The 27,240-nt window shown below is 45.2% G+C and overlaps 1 protein-coding gene across 1 annotated transcript in view; it reads left to right on the plus strand.

Annotated features, from left to right (window-relative positions):
- LOC138982953 (furin-like) overlaps positions 1 to 27,240 on the plus strand; it is an 88,819-nt gene that overhangs the window by 15,832 nt on the left and 45,747 nt on the right. The window contains exons 2-3 of the mRNA XM_070356352.1: positions 6,597 to 6,695; positions 9,913 to 10,002. Coding sequence (XP_070212453.1) covers positions 6,597 to 6,695; positions 9,913 to 10,002 — 189 coding nt within the window. The remainder of the gene's footprint in view (positions 1 to 6,596; positions 6,696 to 9,912; positions 10,003 to 27,240) is intronic.

A 27,240-nucleotide genomic window follows, 5' to 3' on the forward strand; every position in this document is an offset into this window, starting at 1 on the left:
AGTGTTTTGTTTTTTTTTCCTTTTAAAACGTATTAAGTGGAATTACGGTTTGGGCCAACACACTGTCGTATTTGTTATGTAAATAAAATTATACACCCACACGCACAGCGCATCTTAGCAATCTTACCTTAGGTGGAAGGTTGATTCATTTTGCACTCGGCATTAAACGGATATGGTGTAGAGTTCGTCTGTTTTAGTGTCGTAACATTCTGTAACAGCCTACAGGAAACATCTTTTTGAAGCAAGATTTGTGTTGCTGAAGAAATGTTAAACTTTCTCCGAGTCGTGCAGCTTCTTGTGTGCGGCTTATGTCTGCGTGTGTGCGCGCACGTGCGTCGGCTGTGCCGCGTACGCTTGTGTGTTTGTGTAAGAGAGAGACAGGCAGACAGACAGTAAGAAGAAAGAAGAAGAAGAAGGAGGAGGTATATTTCACTGAGTCAGCACTCAAAACCGTTACACCCCCACAGTGGCACACTCAACTCTATCTGGCTATTCAGTCTGAAGTAGGGCACCACTCTCCACCCTGCACTCCGCTCAGTGACCATCGGTTTTGCACTCCCCTCTGCAACAAAAGGCGTGAAATGAGCGATTGATTATTTCCTTGCTCTGACCGCCTGAACCCCCCTGATGGAAGAAACAGGCTCCAAATGAAATTTCTGTCTGCTCTTCCCTTGAGAAAACAGCTCGGCGTTTCCCCTGGGATGGGATCTGATAGCTGGCTCCAAGAGTCTGGACGTGTCCTCTTCCCCGCTGCCATAATTTAAAACAAACAGGGTCAGATCGAGCGGCATTTTGCTCTGGACGTTTGTGGAACACTCTCCTCGTGTCGATGTAGGCATAAGTGAGAATGTTTAGACAAAACGACGACATTATCTTTTAGTAAAGCCTTTATTTTTCCTGCAATGTAGGTGTTAGCTTGTGTATGGAATTCAGGGTTTGAATAAAATAAATTACATTTGTGTCCCTTTTTTTGTGCATTTCTTAACTACTAGCATCCCCCCGCGGGTTAGGGGGAAGAATTTACCCGATGCTCCCCAGCATGTCGTAAGAGGCGACTAACGGATTCTGTTTCTCCTTTTACCCTTGTTAAGTGTTTCTTGTATAGAATATATAGTCAATGTTTGTAAAGATTTTAGTCAAGCAGTATGTAAGAAATGTTAAGTCCTTTGTACTGGAAACTTGCATTCTCCCAGTACGGTAATATATTGTACTACGTTGCAAGCCCCTGGAGCAATTTTTTGATTAGTGCTTTTGTGAACAAGAAACAATTAACAAGTGGCTCTATCCCTTCCCCCCCTCCCCTTTCCCCGTCGCGATATAACCTTGAACGGTTGAAAACGACGTTAAACACCAAATAAAGAAAGAAAGAACTACTAGCATATATATATATATATCCCCTTCGCAGTGTGCCATCAAATCCCCTCCCCACCTAACCCACCTAACTTTCTTGTCGTTCTCGCCCCTTGCTCTGTCGTCCTCTTCAAACACGTCTTCCGTTCTGAACCTCCACCCCGTCCATAACTGCTTTGAACGTTAATTTACCGTTGTTAATATTTCTTTCAAAGGTGTTCACAAGACGGGAATAACATACTCATTTCTCTTCTCGACAGAGGCGGAATAAACTGATGTATCTACCGTTCCGATCTCAGCCGGCAGGAAATGGTTGCCGGCGCTATAGAATGGAACGACTAGTCTTGGCACGGCGCTTGTCAGCCAGTGTATTAATGCCATTACATATTCCATCAAGACGGATGCGGGGAGGCGGTGTCCCCGGAAGAAACGCTGGAAGTCGGGTGCTCGCAACAGCTCCTTGGGCCGTGGGCATATTGATCTGCCCCAGGCAGCACGGCCAAGCCGTGTGATAAATAAATGGGATTTGCGTTTCAAGGTTGCAGCCACCGCATGGAGCTTTTCGAGTCCTCGCCTATTCCGCCAGCTTATGTGGTGAAGGCGGGGACTACGTCGCAGGTCTCGGAAGCTCTCAAAACTGTGGCCAACGGTACTAGAGCCACTCAAAGCTTGTTAAGCCCTCCTCGACTCCGTATTGCCTGCTGAATAATACGGTGACCTGGAAGGGGACTTCCTACCTTGCAAGACTCAGGTACACTGAACGCTGTGACCAACAGTAGTAGAGCCAATCAGAGCTTATAGTTATAGAGCCCTCTTCGTCTATAAACGCGCCAGCAGCTAGTGTACAGTGGAAGGGAACTACTTCGCCAGCAAAATTAGAGCCTATGCAAATTCATGCAAATGAAGATGCTCCGCACTTAGGCTTTTTTTTTGCGGGGGAGGGAGATATAAAGTCCATAATGCACTCGAATGTATTAATGCTGGGCGTGTCCAATCGGTCACGGTCTTTTTGTGTGTGGCCGGATCAAGGTTCAAAGGCAAGTGGCACAGTTAAACAAAAACAAAAACACGCTCTCTATCTGTTCCCCCCCCTCTCTCTCTCTCTCTCTCTCTCTCTCTCTCTCTCTCTCTCTCTCTCTCTCTCTCTCTCTCTCTCTCTCTCTCTCTCTCCAAAAAACAAACAAACAAACAACAACACACTAAACCAAAACAAACAACAAAAACCTACTCACACACACACACACAATATACAATGGAAACTTGGTAGACTGCTGGCAGGTACTCTGACACGAACGACCCTAAGTGACCCGTGTTATTAAGCATACAGAGAAATCGTCCAACGGCATGCGCAGCAAGAGGAGATAGGGGGAGAGAACTCATCTCATTTTCAGCCGTTTATAGTCCCTGGTCGGCCATATTACTGCCGCCTTTCCGAGGACAACGACCCAGGAACCGAGAAGCGAGGTTATATTGTGGCTTTGTTTGTTGTTGGCCAAACAACACGCTTCATCAATAATAACTGTTTCTGTGGCCTTGTCTGTACCACCGCCGCTTCTCACGTCAACGTTGCTGTGTTAAAAGTTCCATTTTGCTCGTGTAAACCATCTATAGTACGATCATAGACCTGCCCAGGCTTCATTCCCCCTTCTTTAATGCCCCCGCATTTGTCGCTTACAGTCCAAAGCACTTGGTCACTTTGTGGACCTCTTGCAGCGAGTACACCGTCCCTTCACAATCTATACTGTGTGCACGTTTGTGTTGCCGAGTAATGAAAAGCATCATGCATTGTATGTTGCTGTGTGGTATAGTTCAATAACTTGACATCGAATTCGACAGAATCAAAGCCATAGCAGAGCACTGTTGACCTCTCACAATCACATCCTGTGCCGCCTTGCACACGTTTATGTGCACACACGATCCGAGATTGACGCATCGTACTCGCTCGTATCTCGTGTTGTTGGAAAATCGTTCAGTAACATCAAAGTCGACAAAGCGAATTCTCGACCCCGTATACTGAGTACACCATCCCTTCACCTTCTATGCCTTTGTCTTTTACGGAGGTTTAACGACGCGGGATTGAAAAATCGTGTCCAATGGTCGAGTAACATGACAGAGACGCCAAGGGACTCCTGACCTTACGCCTAGTAAGTACACTATCCCGCCATCCTCCTCCACGCGTTTATGGTCACTAACATAAAAAGATCCAAAGTACCAAAGATCTTCTAGGGTACACTAGAATCGTTCTCGCTCGTAGACCTCGCGTTGTGTGGGAATCGTCCAATAGCATCACAGACTTGCATTGTGTGATGCCCCTCCTATACAACGTACGCGACCGTTCCACTGACTCCAGCGACATCAATGAGAACAATGCTGATAACAATGGAATCATTTGAAAACCCTCCGTGCTCCCCCGTGAACGGCTTCCCACCACCCCCACCCCCTCATCCAAAGTTATGTCGTTGTCTTTTGCTCAACAAGTGTATACTATAAGTACAGATAATTGACATCCGCTAAGCAAACTCGATCTCTGCTTATGACCGGGGTTGTAGGTTGATTGTCTAACTAATCCCAGGTGAGCCGATACAATGCAGATACGTGTTGTATTGCACCCTAATTGGTTAATGACTGTGCAATCCTCGAGCAGGATCGAGCCAACCCACACCCCACGCATGCACTTCCCTTCCTCGATCTCTACTTATGTAATGATGTACAGGGTGGTCCAAAAAAAGCGCCCTACTTTTCTTTTTGATCTCATTTTTGGCTGCGAAGAGATTTTTTAGAAAATGTGTTCACCAAACAATAGCAGAATGATGGGAGATTATCTCTTGCAAATTCAGTAAAAACTGGTATGTCCTTAGTAGTTAATAATAATTATGCTCTATCCAGGCTTCTGCGTGTTACGGCCATTTTGGGAAATGTGCCAAAGAAGATAAATCCTAGCAACATTCCTGACTGAGTCGAACTAACGGTAGGGATCGGATTGAAACTGTTTGGTTTTGAGAGAGGTGTGAAAGTTGGGAGGTGTGACGAGTTTAGGGGGAATGAAAATTGGGGCAAGGCAAAAGGGTGGGTGGGGTCCCGCAGTGGGGCACTGCGGTTATGAAATTAAAGGCCCCTCCTGTTTTTGGAACCGCAGGAGCTTTCTAGTTTGCTGTTAGGTAGATTTTTGGTTCCTCTTTCCTGTCATGCTCTCTTTTTCTTCATGAATTCTTTTCTTTTTTCTGCCTTCTTGCTCATTCACCTGTATTTTTTCCAAAAATCTCTTCTCTTGCCGCTTGTCTCGCGATTCATGTATATTTTAATCTGTTAGTGTTCTGATGTAAGTCCAGCAGTAGATAGGTTAAGCCTATTTTAACATACTGGAAACTGGTAATCTTCCAGTAGGTATTAATTTAGTTTTACTAAAGCCTGCTGGGACACTAGTAATGGGTTAGTGCATTTGTAAACAGGAATCGCTTGACAAGTGGCCCCCTTCATCCCCCCCTTCCTCGTCCTGATATGGCTCTGCGTAGTCGGCTGGACGTTAAGCAACAAATAAACAAACAAACAAACAAAAAAGGGTGGGTGGGGCTGTACGGAATGGGCGGGGGAGGAGGAGTAGCTTAAGGAAGGAGGATGGGTTCATGCGGATCCTTTGCTTGAGGTCAGGCCAGGTTGTGACACGGGGCCTACCAGTGCTGTGTCCGCAACACGTAATACTGTCACTGTGCAAACATTGCGCTGTGCCGAGCTCTTTCACACTCTCTTGAAGTCTCACTTACCTTTTATTCTCTCAACTTGCTACTTCTCACATGCTTTCCACAGTTTCTGCCCTCTCTGTGCCTGTCTCTGTCTTTGTGTATGTCGCCCTATCTGTCTTTGTGTCCGTCTGTCTTTGTGTCTGCCTGTCTCTCTGACCTCCCCCCCCCCCCCTCTCTGTTTCTCTCTTCCGTCCCAACATGTATACCCAAGATTATGACCCACCTACCCCCCCCCCCCCCTCCCCTAACCATGATTGAAATGAACCTTGTGTTATAATCAATGAAATCTCTGACGTCTTGCTGTCTCTGTCTGGCTGTCTGTCTGTCTGTCTGTCTGTCTGTCTGTCTCTCTCTCTCTCTCTCTCTCTCTCTCTATCTCTCTCTTTCTCTCTCTCTCTCTCTTCTCTCTCTCATGTCCCCCCCCCCAAAAAAAAAAAAACAAAAAAAAAACCCACAGCAACAGTTCCTACCCTTCTCTCCCCACTATGCAGGCATACTCATGTTCCTCTTTTTGTCCTCAACTCTTAAAAGCTATAAGTATAATAGTTATTTGTGGACGTTGTGAACGGGTGTTATTGGAGAAGGTTGTAAAGTGGTGTCGTAATCAGGATTTTCGTGTCTTTCAATCAATCAATCAATATGAAGCTTATATAGCGCGTATTCCGTGGGTACAGTTCTAAGCGCACGGTCGAACACTGTTTAGGTAGACTTGCATCTTACTAACGTCTTTAACCCTTCCCCTCCCCGCTCTAACCCCTCCTACCTGCATCGTTCCTTCTTTTACAAAAAGTAATTTTGGAACCACGTAAACAGAGATTGATGATAGGTGTGGTAATGGTGGTGATAAAATAAGGATGTTCACAAGCACCATCCCTGACAGCAGTTGGTCTTTTTTCGCCTCCACCTCATGAAGGGCATCGTCGTAAAACATGACTGTTGATGCTTCGTTTGTCAGGCGTACTGAACGCGCTTCCGAAACAGCTGGCTTTTTTTGTAGTTCTTTCGGTAGATGCGAGTGTTCTTGCCAAGACAGTCGAACACTGTTTAGGAAGACTTGCATCTTACTAACGTGTTGTGCAGGTGTGATGTAGACAAACTACGTGTACTTTTGTTTTGTTTTGTTTATGATCAGGTGTTAGAATTCCTTTTATCTCAACATGTCTCCTCCCTTTGTAAACGGTAATCGTTTGTGTATCACAGTATGTGTTTTTGTTTTTTTGTTGTTTTGGGGGGGTGGGGGATGAGGGGGTGGGTGGTGGTGGATGGGTGGTGGTGGATGGGTGTGTGTGTGTGTGTGTGTGTGTGTGTGTGTGTGTGTGTGTGTGTGTGTGTGTGTGTGTGTGTGTGTGTGTGTGTGTGTGTGTGTGTTATGGTCAGGGTGTGTGTGTGCCTGTAAATGTCTAGCTTTGATTAATTGTGTAATGTAAAAGTTCACTGCTATTGATTCACATGCTTTCCAAAAAAGCAACAAGAGTAAGCACGCTCGGAACTTTTGGTTTGTTTCAGATTTTGCCGGATTATTACCAGTTTCAACACAGAAAAGTCGCCAAGAGGTCAACATACCCCAGTTCCTACTATCATCGGAACCTTGCTCATGATGCTAAAGTAAGTATTGCCACTGACTTGATTGTGTGTGTGTGTGTGTGTGTGTGTGTGTGTGGGGGGGGGGGGTGTTAGTGTGTGTGTGTGTGTGTGTGTGTGTGTGTGTGTGTGTGTGTGTGTGTGTGTGTGTGTGTGTGTGTGTGTGTGTGTGTGCTAAAAAGAGAGAGAGAGACAGACAGACAGACAGACAAAGCATGCGCCAGGTAAAAGTTGTACCTCGATTTAAGATTTGAACAAGAGTCTTAATTGTTCAACTGAACATCTGAATAAGGATTCGTTACTTACTCAGAACGTAACGACAGATTCTTTCATACGACTTTGTTTGCAGTACTAATTGTTCTTGAAAGCGAGGAAATTAGACTATTGACTCATTCGCGCGGGGAAAACAAATCATTTTGCCTCTCGTCATATTGAGGACGAAATCGAATTCAACGCCCACTCGGATAAGTTGTGTGATTTGTCTCATACGTTCTTTGATTTGTCTCATGATTAATTTAATGTTTTACTCCGCTGCAAAGACGATTATAGGTCGAAGTTCTCGTGAAGGTTTCGTTTTGCATGAAATTAAACGTCCTATACACTAACTTTGTTTATTTTTTTGGTTCTTTTTTGGGGAAGGGGGGGGGGGTGTGTGTGGTTAAATTCTAATATTCACAAAAATCCCACTACACCCTATTAATATTTCTCACAAAGGGTGTCAATGTGCAGGAGATGGGCCTTGTTTCACGCGGAAGTTCGTCCTAACGTGCGGACTGTAGTGACTCCTGTCAGGCCGGAAAAGGTTTTAAGTTGTGCACGTTTTATTTCCGTGTATCTGCTGACCTTTAACTGCTAGATAGGGCAACCATGACTTGGTTTCAGTACAGATGTAAAGTGGATAAGCACTGTTGTCACGAGAAACGACACTTGTTTAGTCACTGGAAATCACACTCCAACAAAATCCTGCTATCGTTCAAAGGTCAAGGATAAAAAAGACAAAGAAAGATTAGTCACTGAAACATTGAATCATATACCTTAAACAACAAAACATTCGATAATACATCGACCAAGTTGTCTTTCAAGGGAACTGTAAACCATTGGGAAAGATACAATATAAGCCTCATATTGATTGATCATATTGATTGATACAACTCTCCACTCAACCCCCGCTTTCTCCCAGCGGACGCACTTACTCTTTTCCATTACACTGATTTGGTATGTGTGCGCCAGGAATTGGAATTGGACAGCTTCTGAGTAAGGTGGTTGACCCCAGGAAATAAAGGAGATGCTACATCGCCCTGCAAGTGCTTGGGTCGAGTGCCCAGCGTCGGGGTGGCAGGCTGGTTTCTAATTGACAGCTTAACCATATAACCATGTGTGTGTGTGTGTGTGTCAGTGTGCATGTGTGTGTGTGTATGTGTCTGTGCATTTAACAACCACCGTTTAAGTGCTTCTCTTGCTTCTGTTTTGTGAGCCATTGACCACGCGTCTGCCTCCTCCACCCTTTCTTCTTTCTCGCTTCGAAAAATACAGAATGAATTGATAGCCAGGACCGCCAACGCTTTTGTTCCGCTCGTTTCCCTGGCGTTCAACAGTATACGGCTGATTGTTCATGACACTTGTTCGACAGTTGTTCACTGTAACGCTCAGTCACAAAGTGTACAGTTAGTGCCCCTTGAATGTTTGGTAAGAGGTAAGGATACCCCTGAAACCTTCCTTAATTGAGCCCGAAGTTGACTTCGCGAAGTCTTTTCACCGAATAGTCAGTGCTAAAGCTTTATCAATCAATCAATCAATCAATGACGCTTATATCGCGCATATTCCGTGGGTACAGTTCTAGGCGCTCTGCAGTGATGCCTTGTGAGATGAAATTTTATACGGCCAGTAATTGCAGCCATTTCGGCGCATATTTACCTTTCACGGCCTATTATTCCAAGTCACACGGGTATAGGTAGACAATTATTAACTGTGCCTAAGCAATTTTTGCCAGGAAAGACCCTTTTGTCAATCGTGGGATCTTTAACGTGCACACCCAATGTAGTGTACACGGGGGGGAGTTCGGACACCGAAGAGAGTCTGCACACAAATTTGACTCTGAAATAAATTTCCGCCGAACCTGGGATCGAACTCACGCTGACAGCGGCCAACTGAATACAAATCCAGCGCGCTACCAACTGAGCTATATCCCCGCCCCGCGAGCTTCGTGAAGTAGACTTTACGAAGTCGACTTCGCCCAATTAATATCAGGCTTTGCTTTTCTTGTCATGAGATAATGATACCTCTATGTATTTCAAGGATGATACTTGTTTAAAACAAAGTTCGTACGCAGTATGTGGTTCAGCCACCTTATCACTCAGACGGATGCAGGAGCATCCTTTGCCGTGTAGCGGGACTGACAGGTGAGGTTTCCAACGGTCTGGTTATCGTGCAGCTAACCCTTACCACGGCAGGTAGCCCTCCCCCCTCCACGATCATCTCTCATGGTCTGGAAGATTTCTGCAATGCCTTGAAGAAATTGCTCCAGGGTTTTTGACCCAATCCTTCCTTCCGGAGTGTACTACTGGTATATCTCTCGTGTCATCTGTTATATTGCCTGGCAGGCGTTTCTGGGCCTTTAAGAAATGAGTTTTAGATCCGAAACCCCCTCAATGTATCCCTATCTATCTCCCTCCTCAGGGCCGCCGCGTCTGGCTCGGAGTGCTGTTGGATGGAGTTTGAAGAGTTTGAATTGACTTTGTGCATTTTTATCTTCGTTGTCCGAAGCGTATAAATGCACACTGTGTTTTGACTCAGGATCCAAGACTCAATTTTGTTCCCCCTGTTTGAAAACAAGCACACCACGCTTCATGCAACACTTTGATGAATACGATTTTTTGGTATTGCTGTTTCCATTGTTTGGTAAACTGCTTCGGTGCTTGAATAGGCTGTAGCTTATTTCAAGACAAGCTTCTCGAAAAGTCTTCGGTATGGCATGTCTTACCGTCTTATGTGCCATTTCACATTTTAAGATTTTATCGTGCGCGCATGTGTGTGTGTGTGTGTGTGTGTGTGTGTGTGTGTGTGTGTGTGTGTGTGTGTGTGCGAAACATGCGTGCATACATGTGTATGCTCGCGGGGGGCGTACGTGCGTTTGTTCGTGTGCGCGCTCGTGTGTGTGTGTGTAGAGGGGGGGGGGGATATATGGGTATGCGCACAATTTGCCTCTTGTTCCTGAACTGTTTGGACTGTTGCTATGTTTCAGGTAAAATGGATAGAACAACAAGTGGTCAAGAAACGGGTAAAACGGGACGTTGGCTTCAACGAACCCAAATGGCCACAGATGTGGTACTTGGTGAGTACAACTTGCTTGAATTTCACACATACACAAAGCCATGCACAGACACACGCACACACCTACACCCAAACAGCCCCTCCCCCCACCCCCTTATGTACGCATGAGAAAACTTTCGTGTCGTACCCCAAGTGTTGGTCATGTTTTTTGTGGTTGTGGTGACCGCAGATGTGTAATCTCTTCGTGTCACTTTCCCAGTGGTTGGTTGGTTGGTTGGTTGGTTGGTCGGTTGTCTTCGAAAACTCGGAAAAGCCATTCATTCGTATTGTATACAGCATAATTCAGCGAAGAAAGCCTATCTACATGTTTCTGTTCTAAGCCCCTCTGACAGCATCAACTTTGACATTTGGCTTTTTTTTCTGTGGCAAGCACGTTCTAGGAGTCAAGCGTGCATGTCGCTATCGACAAATCAGTGAAATCCCCGTTATGGGATTGATCAGCGGGCAATTTCAATGCAGAGCAAACACGCCCTGCTTCTCTTTTTTCTTCCTTCTTCTCTGCTTTTACTCGAATTGCTGTGTTATCGAGCGCTGACTTTTTCTGTCCCCGCTGTTGTCACCCACAAAAAACAGGAATGTACATTTGGTGTCATCAGTTTCCTTTTTGTGTGTGGATGTGATCGGATTGGCTTTATTGAAATAAACCACTGACTTGACTGGACTTGTCAAGACAGAAACAACGAGAAATGAACTCACCTTAACAATTGGCGTAACATGAAAACAAATAATGGGCTTGTCAAGATTTCCTTTACTGGTTAGATAGGGTGGATGCACTGGTCGTGTAGTAGAACTACGCTCAGCAATATCATCAACTAATGTATCTGAGAAAGAAACAAAATGTCGTGAATGTGGCAAATCTTATCTCCCCCCCCCCCCCCCCCCCCCCGCGCAATAAACTTAATGTGCTGATGACATGGTATTGGATTTGTCAAAGTAGGAATATGACATCCGGTTTGGCCATGGCCGTGAATCTGTATGTGACGCGGCATTGAACAGACTGTAGTAGAGAGGATGCTACTTCTTTGCAAACAGATAATTTAAACTATCTGTGCCACAGAGCGAGATGGATTCGGTCGTACACAGTCACGTTTCGTTTACTTCTTAGGCAAAGACGGCGTTTTCCGAATCAACTCGGCATACAGCCCCGACTCTCCACTGTTGCCTTTCAAATCACGCGCGGTCCTCCGGGTACAGCAAAGACGCGTACACCACATAGGTCACGAGCAGCCAGGGGCTTTTGCCTCATTCTCCTGCAATCGTCTCGGATCTGAGAGATAATAAACATCAGGCAAACGTTGAGCATCCGATTTACTTGTGACTGCCTTATCTCTGGTGCTTTCTGGAAGCTGGGGTGGGTGGAGGTGGGCGGGGATATATGGTTAGGTGGGAGGTGTGGGGATTCTCGGGGTAGAAGTATTGATACAGTGCAGTTGCAGAGCAGATATCTTGGGTTGTGCGTTGTAGTTAGACTTGACAGGATCTTCTCTCGGACTCTTCCTGTGTTTGTCGGATTTGCAGATAGGTTCTGTTATTGCAACGACTGTCACAGTTGGGATGGGCTTGCTCTTTGACTTTGTTACCCCCCGGTATATTCGGGGTTATATAGGTTTCACTCTGTGTGTGTTTCTGTTTATTTGTTTGTTTGTCTGTCCTTCTGTCCGCACGTAGAACTCTGGTGTTTATGGATCAATTTGACTGGAATTTGTGTGTAGCTTGGAAGAGAGGTGTATGCGGTCGTAGAAAAAAAATAGGCTCCTACCTTTGGCGAAAGAGAAGATAAAACCTTTCAGCTGTTTCTGTATTTGCACGGCATGGTATAGGTACCATCGCCCGGATATGCATTATCATCGATTTGTCGGTGTTGCACACATCGTAACTCGGCCCGCACGAGCAGGTACCGAAGAAGCCCCCTTTTTCGGAAGGCTCAAAAACTCTGAATGATTCTAGAACTGTATTTGGTTTCTGGTCGATAGCTGGACCAAAGCTCCGCGGCCACGAACCACTTTATTAACCCGCTTGTTGGCTCGTGTCCAAGTGACAATCGCAGAAGAAAGTCTAGATCTTTACGTGCTGCGCTGTATGGCAGTGGCCAGTGCCCACACACACACGGACACGCACACACATAACTCAGGACGCAATCGATGTAACACTGGCCTCGTTCCATCAAGCTTGGTCAAACAGGAGGGGAGACTGATACTGCTGCTTCAGCAACTAGGACGGGCCGGAGAAGTCTGCATGGGACCTGGGAGGACGTAGAAGGAAGGGGACTGGATGTAGTTGTAGCGGGAGAGCGTACATCCTTTTTGGGAGGACTTATAATTTGTGTGTGGGATATGTGCCATGTGGAACATAGAAGAATACATAGTGTAGTTGTAGCTCTCTCTCTCTCTCTCTCTCTCTCTCTCTCTCTCTCTCTCTCTCTCTCTCTCTCTCTCTCTCTCTCTCTCTCTCTCTCTCTCTCTCTCTCTGTATGTATGTCTTTGTCTGTGTCTCCCTCTGAGTCTCTCCGCTTCTGTCTTTCTATGTCTGTCTCTGTCTATGTGTGTGTGTGTGTGTGTGTGTGTCTCTCTCTCTCTCTCTCTCTCTCTCTCTCTCTCTCTCTCTCTATATATATATATATATATATATATATATATATATGTCTTATGTAAAAACAATGTCCTGTTTGTATTATTGTTATGTACCACGCCTGAATTTCTCTATAAGAAAATAAAGTATTCTTATTCTTATTCTTCTAATTCTATTCTCTCTCTCTCTCTCTCTTTCTCTCTCTCTCTCTCTCTCTCTCTCTCTCTCTCTCTCTCTCTCTCTTATTTCTATCTTATCTCTCCAAATGGCCGCTAGCGGCTTCAGGTCATTTATCATTCCCGCTGTTCTGCAGCCAAACGAGTAAGACATTTTGTGGCGCTTTTAGGAAGGGGCAATCACATGAATAAAGATGGTTTGAGGACATGGCTGGCTGGCGAAGCTCATCGATCTTCACTTATTGAAGGATTATACAACGATGGCCATTACCATCTCCCTCGTCCATCTTTGCTCCAAATTGAAAAGGTTGGCGTTTTGAAAGTGGACTAGAGTTTGAAAGGTGTGCGTTGGAACGTCCGGAGACACTGTTGGCTTCTTTGCTGAACAATTCCGGGTTTTGTTCATTGTGTGATGTATGGTGAAGAGAGGTGGTCTTTTTTTGTGTGTAGCCCCATGAAGCTGTAACCTCAAGGAAAGTCTGGTCCTTTTCCCTGACAAACACTGAAACAGCGCTCTCTCTCTCTCTCTCTCTCTCTCTCTCTCTCTCTCTCTCTCTCTCTCTCTCTCTCTCTCTCTCTCCCTCCCTCTCTCTTCTCTCTCTCTCTTCTCTCTCTCTCTCTCTTTCTCTCTCTCTCTCTTTCTCTCTCTGTATAGTATACGCGCGCACGTTTAGCCTTACTGAGTATTTTAGAAACCGCCCCAAAATGGACATCCCCGATTGGGAAACTCCACAGGATTGTTTGTGGAGCACAGTTTGTGCCTTGTGTTTGGTGGCGCTAGCGGTGCCAGCGGGACCCCTTTGCTTTCTCGGAGACATACCACTGGCAAGCATTGTAGATATGCACAGCGTCTTCCATCGACCACAGGGCTCTGCCACCGCATCTTCAAATGGACAGGGGAATTGATGGAGATCGCTGAAAGGAGAAAAAGAGGATGGAGTAACGGTTTTCAAGAAGAGGGGATGTGGGGGGGGGGGGGGGGGGGGACGATAGTTGGTGGGGTAAAAAGCTGAGTTACATAAGTGGAGCAGTCGCACGCACTAAAGCCTTGTATACACAGACGCACGCCACAAGCGACCAGTCAGTCTCGCTCGGGTTCTTTGAAACTGAAGAATCATTAACTGAACGCCACTTTCAAGTCATTCGTTTTGCGGCGTTTAATCACAATGTCTTTTATCGCTTTTTTTTTTATCAGCTTGCTCTCATCAAAGAAGGCAGCAAGAACACGGATAATGTGTGTTGCTGTGTCAAGCAACTGCCAGACTTGTCAGAACCCTTCCGATGTTGACTCGATCGATTGTCAGTGGTGGTGTGGGGGAGCGATGTAACGCAGTCGGTTGGGTCATGTTTTTCCAGTTCTGTACAGCGAGGTACTGTATGGTCCGACAACCGTGTGACATTGATTGCCCTGTGTCATGCATGGGATTGGGATAGCAGTTGGTAGTAGTGGGTAACTTGTATGTACGTGTAATGTGAAGGGATCTATGGTCTCTGTACTATCTGTTTTGAGAACACCATTGCACTGGATGAAGTCGTTGTTGATTGGCTTAGCTTACCCACCCCACATCCCTCCTGGTCAGCATACGACCTCTTTTTGTCGTCGTCGATTTGTTAACTGTTTTTGAATTTTTATTGAGGGTTTTCTTGTCAATGTGATCGTAAATTTAAATTCATCAAATACCCCCCCCCCCCCCCCCCCCCCCCACCACTACCTCCTCCCATTAACGTTTTTTTTCTTTTCGTGTGTCGGGTTAGTCTCTTTATAGCAATTTGTGTTTGTGTGTGTGTGTGTGTGCATAAATGGACCACAAGTACTTTCTCAGCTTAAACTCCTAACCTCGCTTTCTCCTTAGTCAAAGCAGTTGTCATAACAAAAAGAATCACCAGTATTTCAGAAAACCTTCAGTTATTTAGCCTACGACTTATAACGATGTATTTCCTTTTTCAACTTCGTAAATGTTGGATGAATATGATGAGGCCTACAGAAAAACCACGCCAGTTGGATTCATCCTCAAATCAACCCCTTTTTTGCTGTACCGTCTTCTCTTTTGCTCTATACTACTTGCCAATGGCGTTGTGAATTGAATACATGCAAGATCACTGGAGCCTGCCAGTTCTGTCCAACGGGCAGCGTTCCAGGGGGGGGGGGGGGGGGGGGGGGGGGAGAAAGAGCATGGAGAAAGTAGAGAGAAAGCGAGCATGGAGAGAGAGAGAGAGAAAAAATCGATGATTGTTGCTGGCATTGGTGTGCCAGACCCGGGGCTTAATAGCCCCTGCTTGTCCGCCAGACAAGCTTGTTTCTCTCCACTTGTTGGTTCCCGCTGCCGATTGCATCACTGCCCGCTACAATCGGGGAGCATTGGAGGCAAAGAGAGCTCCTCAACCCCTGTAGATGAGGCAAGAAGAACAGCATGATGTGGACATTCCTTAGATGAGGCACGAACAAGTGATGCACACAATATGTAGTACTCACTAGCAGGCTTTTTTCCCTTTTTTCTGTTCTTGTTTCTGTCCCATTTGTTGACACTAGCTACTGATTGCATCACTAACCACCACAGTCGGGGAACATGGAGGCGACAGAAGCATTTTGCTGTCGGGATGAGGGAAGATCTGACACCTTTTAGTGACCAGGGGCAGCGCGTATTTTTTATTCAGATAGTTCACATATATTTTTGTGTGTAGTTCATGACTGCATTGTACCATTCTGATAATCATCGCTCCACGGCTATCACCAGTTTCTCTCTGACAGCATGCTAAATTATTGCGCGAATCTATCAAAACAAGAATACCGAGTTATCTCCCATATATATATATATATATATGTTTTTCGCAAGCACTGATCTAAATTTGAGATCAATGTTCGCGAGACGAAAATGATTGCAGATTGGCCGACTTCGACAGTTCTTCACAGTTATGATAAAGACATCGTTCTAAGGTCAAAACAAGTCGAAATTTTGAGACTGCTGTCGGAAGGAGACCGTGATATATGGTTGCATCACTCCCAACTGGTTACAAACAAAATCGTCTGCACCGGCGCGCACCGAAGCCAAAGTTGATTATCACGTGACACTTTAGAGTTGTTTGCACAGTATATGTATACATGTATACATCCGCGGAAGATAGCTCGCTTGAAACTGTCTTACATATCAATTCCTTTGTAATTTAAAAATTACACAACACCATGTAAAATCATTATCGACGATCGCGAATCTGCTTATATCCATAACACATTACGAAAAGATCTAAATATATATATATAAAAAAAAAAAATTCGATTTCCTCTCCAGAGAAGGAAAACCAAGGCATCCTGTCAGGGATAGAATGAGACCCGAAGGGAAGTAACTCATTTTTGACCTGAGTTCAGGATGTGCTTTGTCCATGCATACTGAAAGGATTTACCTGATTGAAACATCCTTGCAACTTGTAAAGACGACAGTAGACAGTCAAACAGGGCGATTGCTGCGTGCAGGCCGCGCCTGTAGAGTCCGTGTGTGCGTGATGTGGTTTTTGTGTCGAGGGTACACCAACTAATTCGCACTTTACTGTTCTCATCTCGCTCTCTCTGTTTCGCCGCACGATCACAGTCAGTCTGTTTTGTTCCGAAAAGAACGACTTCTTCTGTCTTTGTCTGGGGACTGTTGACGTTGCTGACACTTGAGCAGACCATTGTTTGGAGGACTTGAGATGAGGTGGTGTGTTTGGACAGTGGGAGGAAAATGGATGAAAGGAGGGCGAGTTTGGTGCTAGTTTATGATGTTGCTGAAAACCGCCGAGACTGAGTTTTGATTATCTTCTAACATTTCACCGCACTTTGGCCGTTTTCTGGATGGGACTGCATGTACTCATTTTTGACTCACATGCGAAGCAAAAGTGAGTCTATGTACTCACCCGAGTCGTCCGTCCGTCCGTCCGTCCGTCCGTACCGTCCATCCCGGCGTCCGTCCGTACCGTCCGTCCCGGCGTCCGTCCGGAAAACTTTAACGTTGGATATTTCTTGGACACTATTAAGTCTATCAACACCTGATGTGGCCTGATGGTGTATGGTTACAAGATCTCAAAAAACATGTGCGGCAACTTGACCTCACTTCAAGTTCAAGGTCACAGGGGCCGTAATTGTTGTCTTAAAAACGACCATTTTTCACATTTTCGCATTTTTTTCTGAAGTTATCGAGAATGGCAACCTTAGCTATGTATGCTATACAGGGCAATGTAAGCCCTATCTTTGGACACCAGTTTGGTTGACCTTGCTTCAAGGTCAAGGTCGCAAGGGTCCTTTAAAGTTGGATTGTATACATATTTTGAAGTGACCTTGACCCTGAACTATGGAAGATAACTGTTTCAAACTTAAAAATTATGTGGGGCACATGTTATGCTTTCATCATGAGACACATTTGGTCACATATGATCAAGGTCAAGGTCACTTTGACCCTTATGAAATGTGACCAAAATAAGGTAGTGAACCACTAAAAGTGACCATATCTCATGGTAGAAAGAGCCAATAAGCACCATTGTACTTCCTATGTCTTGAATTAACAGCTTTGTGTTGCATGACCTTGGATGACCTTGACCTTGGGTCAAGGTCACATGTATTTTGGTAGGAAAAATGTGTAAAGCAGTTCTTAGTGTATGTCATTGCTAGGTTTAGTTATTTGACCTTGACCCTGAAGGTCAAGGTCATTTAAAGGTCAAGGTCAAGCATGTGAGTCGTATGGGCTTTGCCCTTCTTGTTAGTTCCCGTCGCCATCGATAGACACTGCTGAACGCGAGTCGTGCAGGAAGCCTGGGGAGTGTACCCCTCCCCCCTTCTCCCCTGCTCTCACCCCAATACCCCTAGTCTTAACTCTACAGGGGCAAAAACAACATCAACAACAACACAAAAACCACGCGAGAGGTCGTTTTTGTGGAAGAACGAATGGATTGCTCTTGAATAATTAATTTATACACACTGTAGCTTTTACCATTGATAGACACTGCACCCCGCCCCCACTCCTCCTCCATCCCCTCTTTCCGGCTCCCCGCACCGAATCTCCCGTACCCGGAATCCCCATCGCGAGAATTTACCTTCTACTCGGGGGGGGGGGGGGGGGGGGGGGGGGGGTCTTGAGTGGGTGTTTCTAGAATAACGAGGGTACTGATCACTATCTGTGGTAGAGATACTCACATTTTGGTAAAAGCCTGTGTACCAGATCAGAGGTTGCAGACTAATCATATCTTTCAGCTCAGCGGGGTTGAGGGTTGGCAGTGGCACGAGCAGGTCTGCCGATGAAAACCTCACTCTCTTAATGAGGTCACCTCCCTGCTTCGCACGAGCATACTGTACTACTTGCGATGACTGTCACAGTTGGGATGGGCTTGCTCGTTGACTTTGTTACGCCCCCGTATTTTCGGGGTTGTATATAGGTTTCACTCTGTATGTGTTTCTGTTTATTTGTTTGTTTGTCTGTCCTGTCCGCACGTAGAACTCTGGTGTCTATGGATCAATTTGACTGGAATTTGTGTGTAGCTTGGAAGTGAGGTGAATGCGGTCGTAGAAAAAAAATAGGCTTCTACCTTTAGCGAAAGAGAAGATGAAACCTTTCAGCTGTTTTCAAAGATGTTTTCAAATGCGATTTAGTCCCACGTCTTGTTCTTTAAGGGTTCAAGGGTGGCAGGCAATGGCCCTGATCAGTGTCTGTTGATTAATACCTCACTCTGTTAACAAGGTCACCACCCTGCTTCGGACGAGCGTCGATAACTAAACTTTGACAGTTGGGATGTGGCTACATTGCGTTTTAGGAATGAGGGGTGGTTAGCAGAGGCACTGATGTGCAAGCTCTGTTGATGAAAGCTTCACCCTCTTGATAAAGTCCCGCATGAGCATAATGTACTGCCGATGACCGTGACAGTCGGGATGGGGCTTGCTCTTTGTTCTTGAGGGTTGAGAGTGGCAGACAGGGGCTAGCCGCTTGTTCAGGGCACAGACATTAACACTATTATATATCTTAGATTGTGGTACCAGGGTCTGCCAACGAAAGCCTCATCCTCTTAATGAGGTTTCCTCTGCTTCGCCTCCCTGTTGCACGAGCATACTGTATTGACAGTGACTATGACAGCTGGGATGGGACTCGTTCTTTATTCATTGTACATTATCTGTCGGATGTTCCAGGAACTGTTTCTACCTTCACATGAACTGTGGGAGTGCCCTAGACTTCATTTAGGCACTGTGTGTGTGTGTGTGTGTGTGTGTGTGTGTGTGTGAGTGTGTGTGTGTGTGTGTGTATGACTGTGTGCCTGTGTGTGTGTGTATGTGCGTGTGTGTGTATGTGTGTGTGTGAGTGTGTGTGTGTGTGTGTGTGTGTGTGTGTGTGTGTGTGAAAGAAAGAAAGAAAGAAAGAAAGAAAGAAAGAGACAGACAGACCGACAGCAGCCCACCGGTGCCTATTTCACATAAAGTCCCGTTTCTATCGTAGCATTTCTGTAGCGCATCACACAACTCCCAGCTAATCTTCCTGCTCACACAACCAAAGAATTAATGTGAAGGTAATTATTTTTTCTTTTCTTTCTGGTGTGTTAATTGTGTGGTGTGTTCGTGAAATCTACCATTTTGCCCGCGGCACATATATTTACTCTTCATTAATTACAAAATAAAACTCCTTTCATCTTTGCCGAGCTTTTGTGGCGTGGCGTGGTTTGCGGCTGTCTTTTTTGACGGAGTAGTTTTTCTCTTCCTTCGAGGTTACCGCACTCATTCTGTGTGGGGTAAGTGGGGTGCATTGTGGATGCACAGTCACGTTTCACACCCCTGCTGACAGTAATGGGCAGAACATTAATTAAGAATTCCTGCTTTTAATGGCTTTCATTTTTCTGTTGTGAAAGGAATTATGTGACAGGCTTACTTTTTTGTTTGCGTCTCCTGGGTATTTTATTACTGTTTTCAGTCTGATGATGTGCCACCCAAGGGAAGACCTTTGGGATAAACCTTGTAAGTTCTTTCGTGAAAAATGCGCCCTATAACATTTTAAAATAACATTTGCAACAACACAATAGCTGGCATGTATTTGCCCCAAACGCTGAGATACCTTCATGTTGATGTATTGTTTCACAAAGTAGAGAACTTAGAACAGCCTAGCTGTGGGATAGTCAAGTGACCAACACTTGTTGTAGAGTTGCACTCCGTATACTTTCCCTTTGAATGTGAAGCGTGCACTGCTTCCAATATTTTATCAGAGGCGTGTACTGCATGGTATGCTTTATCTTCTCTTTGAATCTCCCTTCCACCCAGTTCCTGGTTTATTGGGGGAGTTTTGTAGTGCTCCTTGTTTTATTATCACGATTTCATCAGCAATGTTTATATATATTTCGTTCAGTGTGTAAAGCGTGGATTTTTGCACGCAGAAAGATTGTAGCTCGTATTTTCATATGCCTTTTTTTTCTCTCTCAAACGATTCCTTTGTTTTGTTGTGGCTGGTGACTGTGAGCGTAGTTCAGGACTGTTGATACATGATGATTATATAGAGCCCAAACGAGCACGAAAACCTGGTCCCTGTGGAAAACGGCAACGTCATATCGTTACGTGGCTTGGCAGCAGCACGCCCGGCATTGTGTAACCAGCAGGTTAATCACAATGAGCTCAGTGCAGCAGGTCCCTCCGTGGATTTGAACCGTTACCTCTGGGACCCCTTTACAGTGAACAGGGCCTGGCATCCGCCGGTTAGGTAGTTGGCAGCAGATACCGCAGTGTATTTGGACCTCTGTGCCACTGAGGTCCCCAGTCGTCACGCTCATTTGGCCTTCGTTAGCAGCACGTCCCACTGTGCTAATTATCTTCATTAGAGTAATGAATTTCATGGCTGTCTGCTTCCTGTTACATCTTCCTGCGAGCGCATTATGTGACGTGGCGTCTGACCTCTTTCGTCTTTGCAAAGAAAGGAGCTACGGTTGCTGTCAAAGTTACCTATATGTCTGTTGCTTTCAGAACTTGGGCTTCTTTACCAGTGTCGTTAAGCCTGGTGACATGTTTTTGTCGGTCGTGTATGATACGATTTGTCCAGTGATTATTGCTCAGTGTTTACAGGAGTTTGATGTACTGTAGTAGAAAGAAGCATAGTGTTTGCGCATGTGCACACGCGTGCTCGCTGTTAGTGTTATGTTTGCGTTGTTTGCAGTGATAGTGACTTCTTTTTCTTCTTGGAACCTCGTTACAACCCAGTCTTTAGATTTTTGAAATATAATGTAGTACGTCACTTCATGGCATCCCCTTTCAAGCTGACCATGATGAGTCAGACCCTTTATCTGCCGGTGCAAAAACGTCAACATGTTCTGTTGTATCTGAAGCACGTGAAGCATGTCCAAATATTACTCGGTGCAAGGACGTCAACATTGTTTTGTTGTATCTGAAGCGCCCGAGGCATGGCAGACTATTAGTATTACTCAGTGCAAGGACGTCAACGTGTTCTTTTGTATATCTGAAGCGCCCGAGACATGGCCAAATATTAATTGGTGCAAGGACGCCATCATGTTCTGTTGAATCTGAAGCGCCCGAGACATGGCCAAATATTACTCGGTGCAAGGACGTCAACCTTGTCTGTTGCAAATGATACTTGGTGCAAGAAAGACGTCAACATTTTGTGTTGTATCGAAAAGCTCGTGAGACATAGCCAAAACTCTAAACAAGGAGCACCGATGTGTACCTCTGACCTTTGGAAGTACAATGATTTACGGTCGAGCAGGAAATCTAAGCTGCCAGTCACCACATTCAAGGCCCCGTGGCCGGGGAAACAGTGCATACTGAGGCCATTACCTCTCAGGGGCTGTGTGGTGCACGCTAGGGGTTGGAAAGTGTATGACCCCCACACTGAGATATATATTGCTATAATATACCACAGTGTGTGACCCCTTAATAGCGTGTGATATTTTGTGGTGGCCCCCGCTTTTGATCCCCCTGTGGCGTACTGGCAATTAGATGAGCCGTGGAGACACGACCCTGTCATTTCGGTCTCCTTCCGCTTGTTCTGCAATCATGTTAGATAGTGATCGCTCCAGTCTTTTTCCACACCGTTTTTATTTCTGGTAAAAAAAACTTTTAAAAAAACTACCAAGCCTCGCTCTTGCAGAAACGGGGGGGGGGGGGGGGAGAGAGAGAGAGAGAGAGAGAGAGAGGGGGGGAGGGTGGAGAGAGAGGGGGAGAGTCGAGAGAGGGAGAGCGAGAGAGAAAGAGAGAGTGTCAGAGAGAAAATAAGAGAGAGAGAGTAGATGCACTTCTCATTTTGTCGCACGTGCAGAATTGTATCGACTCAAGAGAAGCATGAGACCTGAATATAGTTGCTCGGATCGTGACCCGGCGAGAGGCGCGAAGGCTTACTATACAGCAGGTGAGGCATCTCCCCATTGTCTGTGTGCACGTGGGTGTATTTGAGAAATGCCTCTTGTCTTGATACACGTTCACACAACCGGCCGTGTTTGTTGTGCCTGTCTTTTGTTTGGTGCTGTAATTGTGCCAAGCCAAACCACACACACAATGCATTACCGGCTTTTGAAGTCTTTGCAGCTCCCATTTCACAATATAAGCACTCGCAGATACAAGCCTTGGGCAAATAGAAACGGCCCAGTGACAAACACGATCTGATCTCAAATTTGAAACAAATATCTGTGCCGAATGTGTGCAGTTCGTTATTTTGAAACAAAACAGTGGATTCTGAGCCAGAAATAGATATAGTAGTCAAGGGGGAGGGGGGGGGAGGGGGGTGGGGGGATGGGATGGGATGGATGGATTTGTCAACTTTGTGTGCAGACTCTCTTCGGTGTCCGAACCACCCCCCCCGTGTATACTACATTGGGTGTGCACGTTAAAGATCCCACGATTGACAAAAGGGTCTTTCCTGGCAAAATTGCTTAGGCACAGTTAATAATTGTCTACCATACCCGTGTGACTTGGAATAAGGCCGTGAAAAGTAAATATGCGCCGACATGGCTGCAATCTACTGGCCGTATAAAATTTCATCTCACACGGCATCACTGCAGAGCGCCTAGAACTGTACCCACGGAATATGCGCGATATAAGCCTCATTGATTGATTGATGGATGGATGTACGCAAACATTTGTGCCGAGGAAGTTCAGAACTGTATCAGTCGTACAGCAAACTCGTTAAAGTCTCAAAGAAATCTCAGTTACTTTCCAAGTATGGCTTTACTATTTTCTGAACGCGATCTAGAACATGGCTTTCATGGAAAACACTGAGCAATGTCATTAACATCGACATCAGTACAGATAATCAGCACGCGATGCAAACTCATAAGATCACGCTAGATCGAAGAAGACCACCATGCACAGTGCACAGAGAAACGTTGCAGTCGCCAAGGCGGCTTAACTTTGCGAAGACTCGCTGACTGACTTGCGAGACTCTGGACAGGCTTACAGTGGGGCGGGTGAGGGAGAGAGAGAGAGAGAGAGAGAGAGAGAGAGAGAGAAGAGAGAGAGAAGAGAGAGAGAGAGAGAGAGAGAGAGAGAGAGAGAGAGCTCCTGGAACAATAGTTTCCGCAACAGGCAACAACTAATCAGTAGCATCCAGGGACCAAGGTCTGGTTCTGATGGCGATTGTTAAGACGACACGTGTAGACATCTAAACATCAAAGGTATAGGACCCCGCGACGTGATGTAGGCGTGAGGACCTACGCAAACAGCGGCCACCCTGCCCTTTTATCACTAACGAAGCCCCGCTGCCAGACAACTACACTAGCGCACGCACGCCTGCACACCGATACTGTCACGCGCACATACTGACGCACACACACACACACACTCTCCATCTCTCTCTCTCTCTCTCCATATCTCTCTCTCTCTCTCTCTCTCTCTCTCTCTCTCTCTCTCTCTCTTCCCACAAACATTAGTCTCCTCGCGAAGTAACAAGTCTAAACAGAAAAGAACAGTAGCAGTTCTCTCGATTTACCGGGGGCCCAGTCTGGTTCTGATTGAGATCGTTAAAGACGACACGCGTAGACACGCGTAGACATCAAAGATTGGACCCCACGACGCGATGCTGGCGTCGAGACCTACACAAACAGCGGCCAACCTGCCCTTTTTATCGCTAATGAGGCACCCGCTGCTGTGGCTGTTCACTTTCCCCTCGCTAACCACAAGCACACCTACACAACTTCCTCTTGCCGAGGCCGAGACGGGGGAATGGATCTGATTTGGGTGTTTTACGAGGGATAAGCAGCCGCATGTGTCGGTGTGGAAGTTCTGTTGTCAGGTTGTTGTACTCCACTTCAAATAAACATGTATACTTTAAAGATTCACTCATGGTGTTGATTTTTACAGAAAAAAATGCACACGCTGTGCATGAAGTGCAAGCCAAGCACTAATACACCCGTGGAGCAAACATTGCAATTAATTTATTCACTTGTTGACATGCTTGGCTGATTTCGCTGCGATATAATTATCATGTGACATTGCCGAGCTGTGAATGGAAAATATGTTGAAATGAGACAAGCAAAGGTCTCGTCACGGGTCGCCTACGTTAAAAAAAATTAAATAAAAAAGAAGAGAGATTGATACTTATGCACCTGGTTTAGCTTCTCCTCTCGCCCCGGCCCGAGTTGCCGCTAACAGTGTTCTGAAACTGCTATACAAGGAGCCAGGCACTAAAAAAAAAAAAGAAAAAAAAAGCAAGGAACTGGCATACCCGGAGTGTACCTACATGGCTCTATACAAAGAAAAGATGGAGGAAAACTAACCGGTAAACTCGGGCGATGGCAGGCACACACGTGTCAGTGCAGGACTGGATAGGTAGGGCAAGCTGGTGACGGCTGCTGACAGGATCACAATCGTACACTTTAACTCTAGTCTATTCCAGTCTATCCCAGGAAGGAGTACCGAGAACACTTACAGGCAGGGATTGTGTAAAAGACATTTCTACAGTCTAGCTTGCGAGCTAATACTTTCTCTAAAGAAAAACGGAAAGAAAGAAAGGAGTAAATAAATACATACATAAATAAATAGATAAGTAAAAGAGAAGAATTTAGAAGAAGTGATCCCAAGACAAAATTCCTAAGAGATGCTATTTAAGATTTTACTGTCGATCAATCTTCGATGTGGTTACTTTCGTTGCATTTCTATCATATGCGTTTCACCGAGAAGTTCTGAGTGCTATTCAAGTGTTTGGTCAGGTGCTTCCGCGCTGCTTCCAATGACTTTAATTTGGATGCAGCAAGGGATTGAATGTAATCTGAACTCTTTGAACGACAGTCATTAGGGAAAAGAGGCACTCATCGTACTGACACATGAGATGTAGGCGGTGTCTGCTGACCGGGCGGGGTGGGGGAGGGGGGTGAAGAGGGGGTGGGGGAAGAGAGATTTATAGACACTAATCTCTGTGGGGAAGCATGAGCCTTTTCCTGTGTCTTCCTTCCGCGGAGAGAAAAAATTCTGGCTTACTTTACGCGATACGGAATACTATACGTTCGAAGATTGGGTTTCACAGAAACCAGTCAGTTAAATCCGGGGGATAGAAAGTAACCAAATTTCCCTAATCACGGTTCCTTTCAGAAGCAAATGCCAAGTTTTGATGACTGCTAGATTCGTAAGAAAGAGCTTTTTCGTGTGATACCACACTCATCGCCATTCCAGCTATGGTGATCAACCCCATTAGCGAAGTTCAACTTGCGGCAAGCTTTGAAGAAAACAAGAACCAATATTTTTTCCAATTTACAATTTGTTTCTGAAATTGTGAAAATACAACTGAATATTGTTTCTTTGGGACGTCCTTTCCTGGGGGTGAAACTTTACCAAGTCGACCCCATCCAGCATGAGTTGCGGGCGCCCGCAACGAAGACAAGGTGTGTGTCGGAAACGGCCGCTGCCTGTTGTCGGTGTGAGCGGCGGTGAGAACAAGCCTGGCCCACCTCTGACCTTTGTCTTCTACACTGCTGTGGCGGGCGGTGCCAGCTGAGCGACACATGGTGCCACAACCACATTTCGTTCCCTCTCTCGATGTGGGCTAAAAACACACCCAAAACAGCGCAACCGCCGAGCATGGCCACCAAAGATACTGCTACGCTAGCGTATAGTAGAAGAATCAAAATATCTTATACTGCCGCGGTATTTAAGCGTAGCAGTAGAATATCTTTGGCAGAATAATTATCTTTCTGGCCACGGTGTGCCGTAGCAAAGTTATTACGGCGTAGTAGTGGAATATATTTTGTAGCACGGTTATACTTTCACAGACTGTTGAGAACACCATACAGTCTCTTTGACTATATCGCCACTGCTCTGTCTGTGACTAGGATTAATACAATATCTCTCCTGACCGTCATGAAAAGTGAAAGAAAGTCCAGATAAATAAATAAACAAACAAAGAAAAAGGAAAAACAACACAAAATGGTACTTCTGTGGTGATTTTTTTCCATTCCCTGTAGAAACCACATGCCAATACCTGGCAGAGCAAAGTGTGGTTTTGGCGTTCGACAAATCGCCTTTCATTTTTGTTATCATTGTGTAGTCCGATACTGGACCATCTGTTCGATGCCTGCCAGCCTGCCAAACCAAGATAGTTCCACGCGTTCCGTACGCTTAGGCCAGTGCATCGCTAGCAGTACATAGAACACTGAGACTCATAAACTAAAACAACTTTCAAAGACCAGCACTGTTTAAAGAGAGAAGAAAGACAAGTCGCGTAAGGCGAAATTACTACATTTAGTCAAGCTGTGGAACTCACAGAATGAAACTGAACGCACTGCATTTTTTCACAATGACCGTAGTCCGCCGCTAGTGCAAAAGGCAGTGAAAGTGACGAGCCTGTTCAGCGCGGTAGCGGTTGCGCTGTACCTCTCTTCGTTTTAACTTTCTGAGCGTGTTTTTAATCCAAATATATCATATCTATATGTTTTTGGAATCAGGAACCGACAAGGAATAAGATGAAATTGTTTTTAAAACGATTTCGGAAATTTAATTTTAATCATAATTTTTATATTTTTAATTTTCAGAGCTTGTTTTTAATCCAAATATAACATATTTATATGTTTTTGGAATCAGAACATGATGAAGAATAAAATAAAAGTAATTTTGGATCGTTTTATAAAAAAAATAATTTTAATTACAATTTTCAGATTTTTAATGACCAAAGTCATTAATTAATTTTCAAGCCTCCATGCTGAAATGCAATACCGAAGTCCGGCCTTCGTCGAAGATTGCTTGGCCAAAATATCAATCAATTTGATTGAAATATGAAGGTGTGACAGTGCTGCCTCAACTTTTACAAAAAGCCGGATATGACTTCATAAAAGACATTTATCGAAAAAATGAAAAAAACGTCTGGGGATTTCATACCCAGGAACTCTCATGTCAAATTTCATAAAGATCGGTCCAGTAGTTTAGTCTGAATCGCTCTACACACACACGCGCGCACAGGCACACACACCACTACCCTCGTCTCGATTCCCCCTCGATGTTAAAACATTTAGTCAAAACTTGACTAAATGTAAAAAGAACGAAAGAAATTAAAAAATGGATATATTACAAA

Source organism: Littorina saxatilis, linkage group LG1, assembly GCF_037325665.1.
Source record: "Littorina saxatilis isolate snail1 linkage group LG1, US_GU_Lsax_2.0, whole genome shotgun sequence".
Taxonomy (NCBI): domain Eukaryota; kingdom Metazoa; phylum Mollusca; class Gastropoda; order Littorinimorpha; family Littorinidae; genus Littorina; species Littorina saxatilis.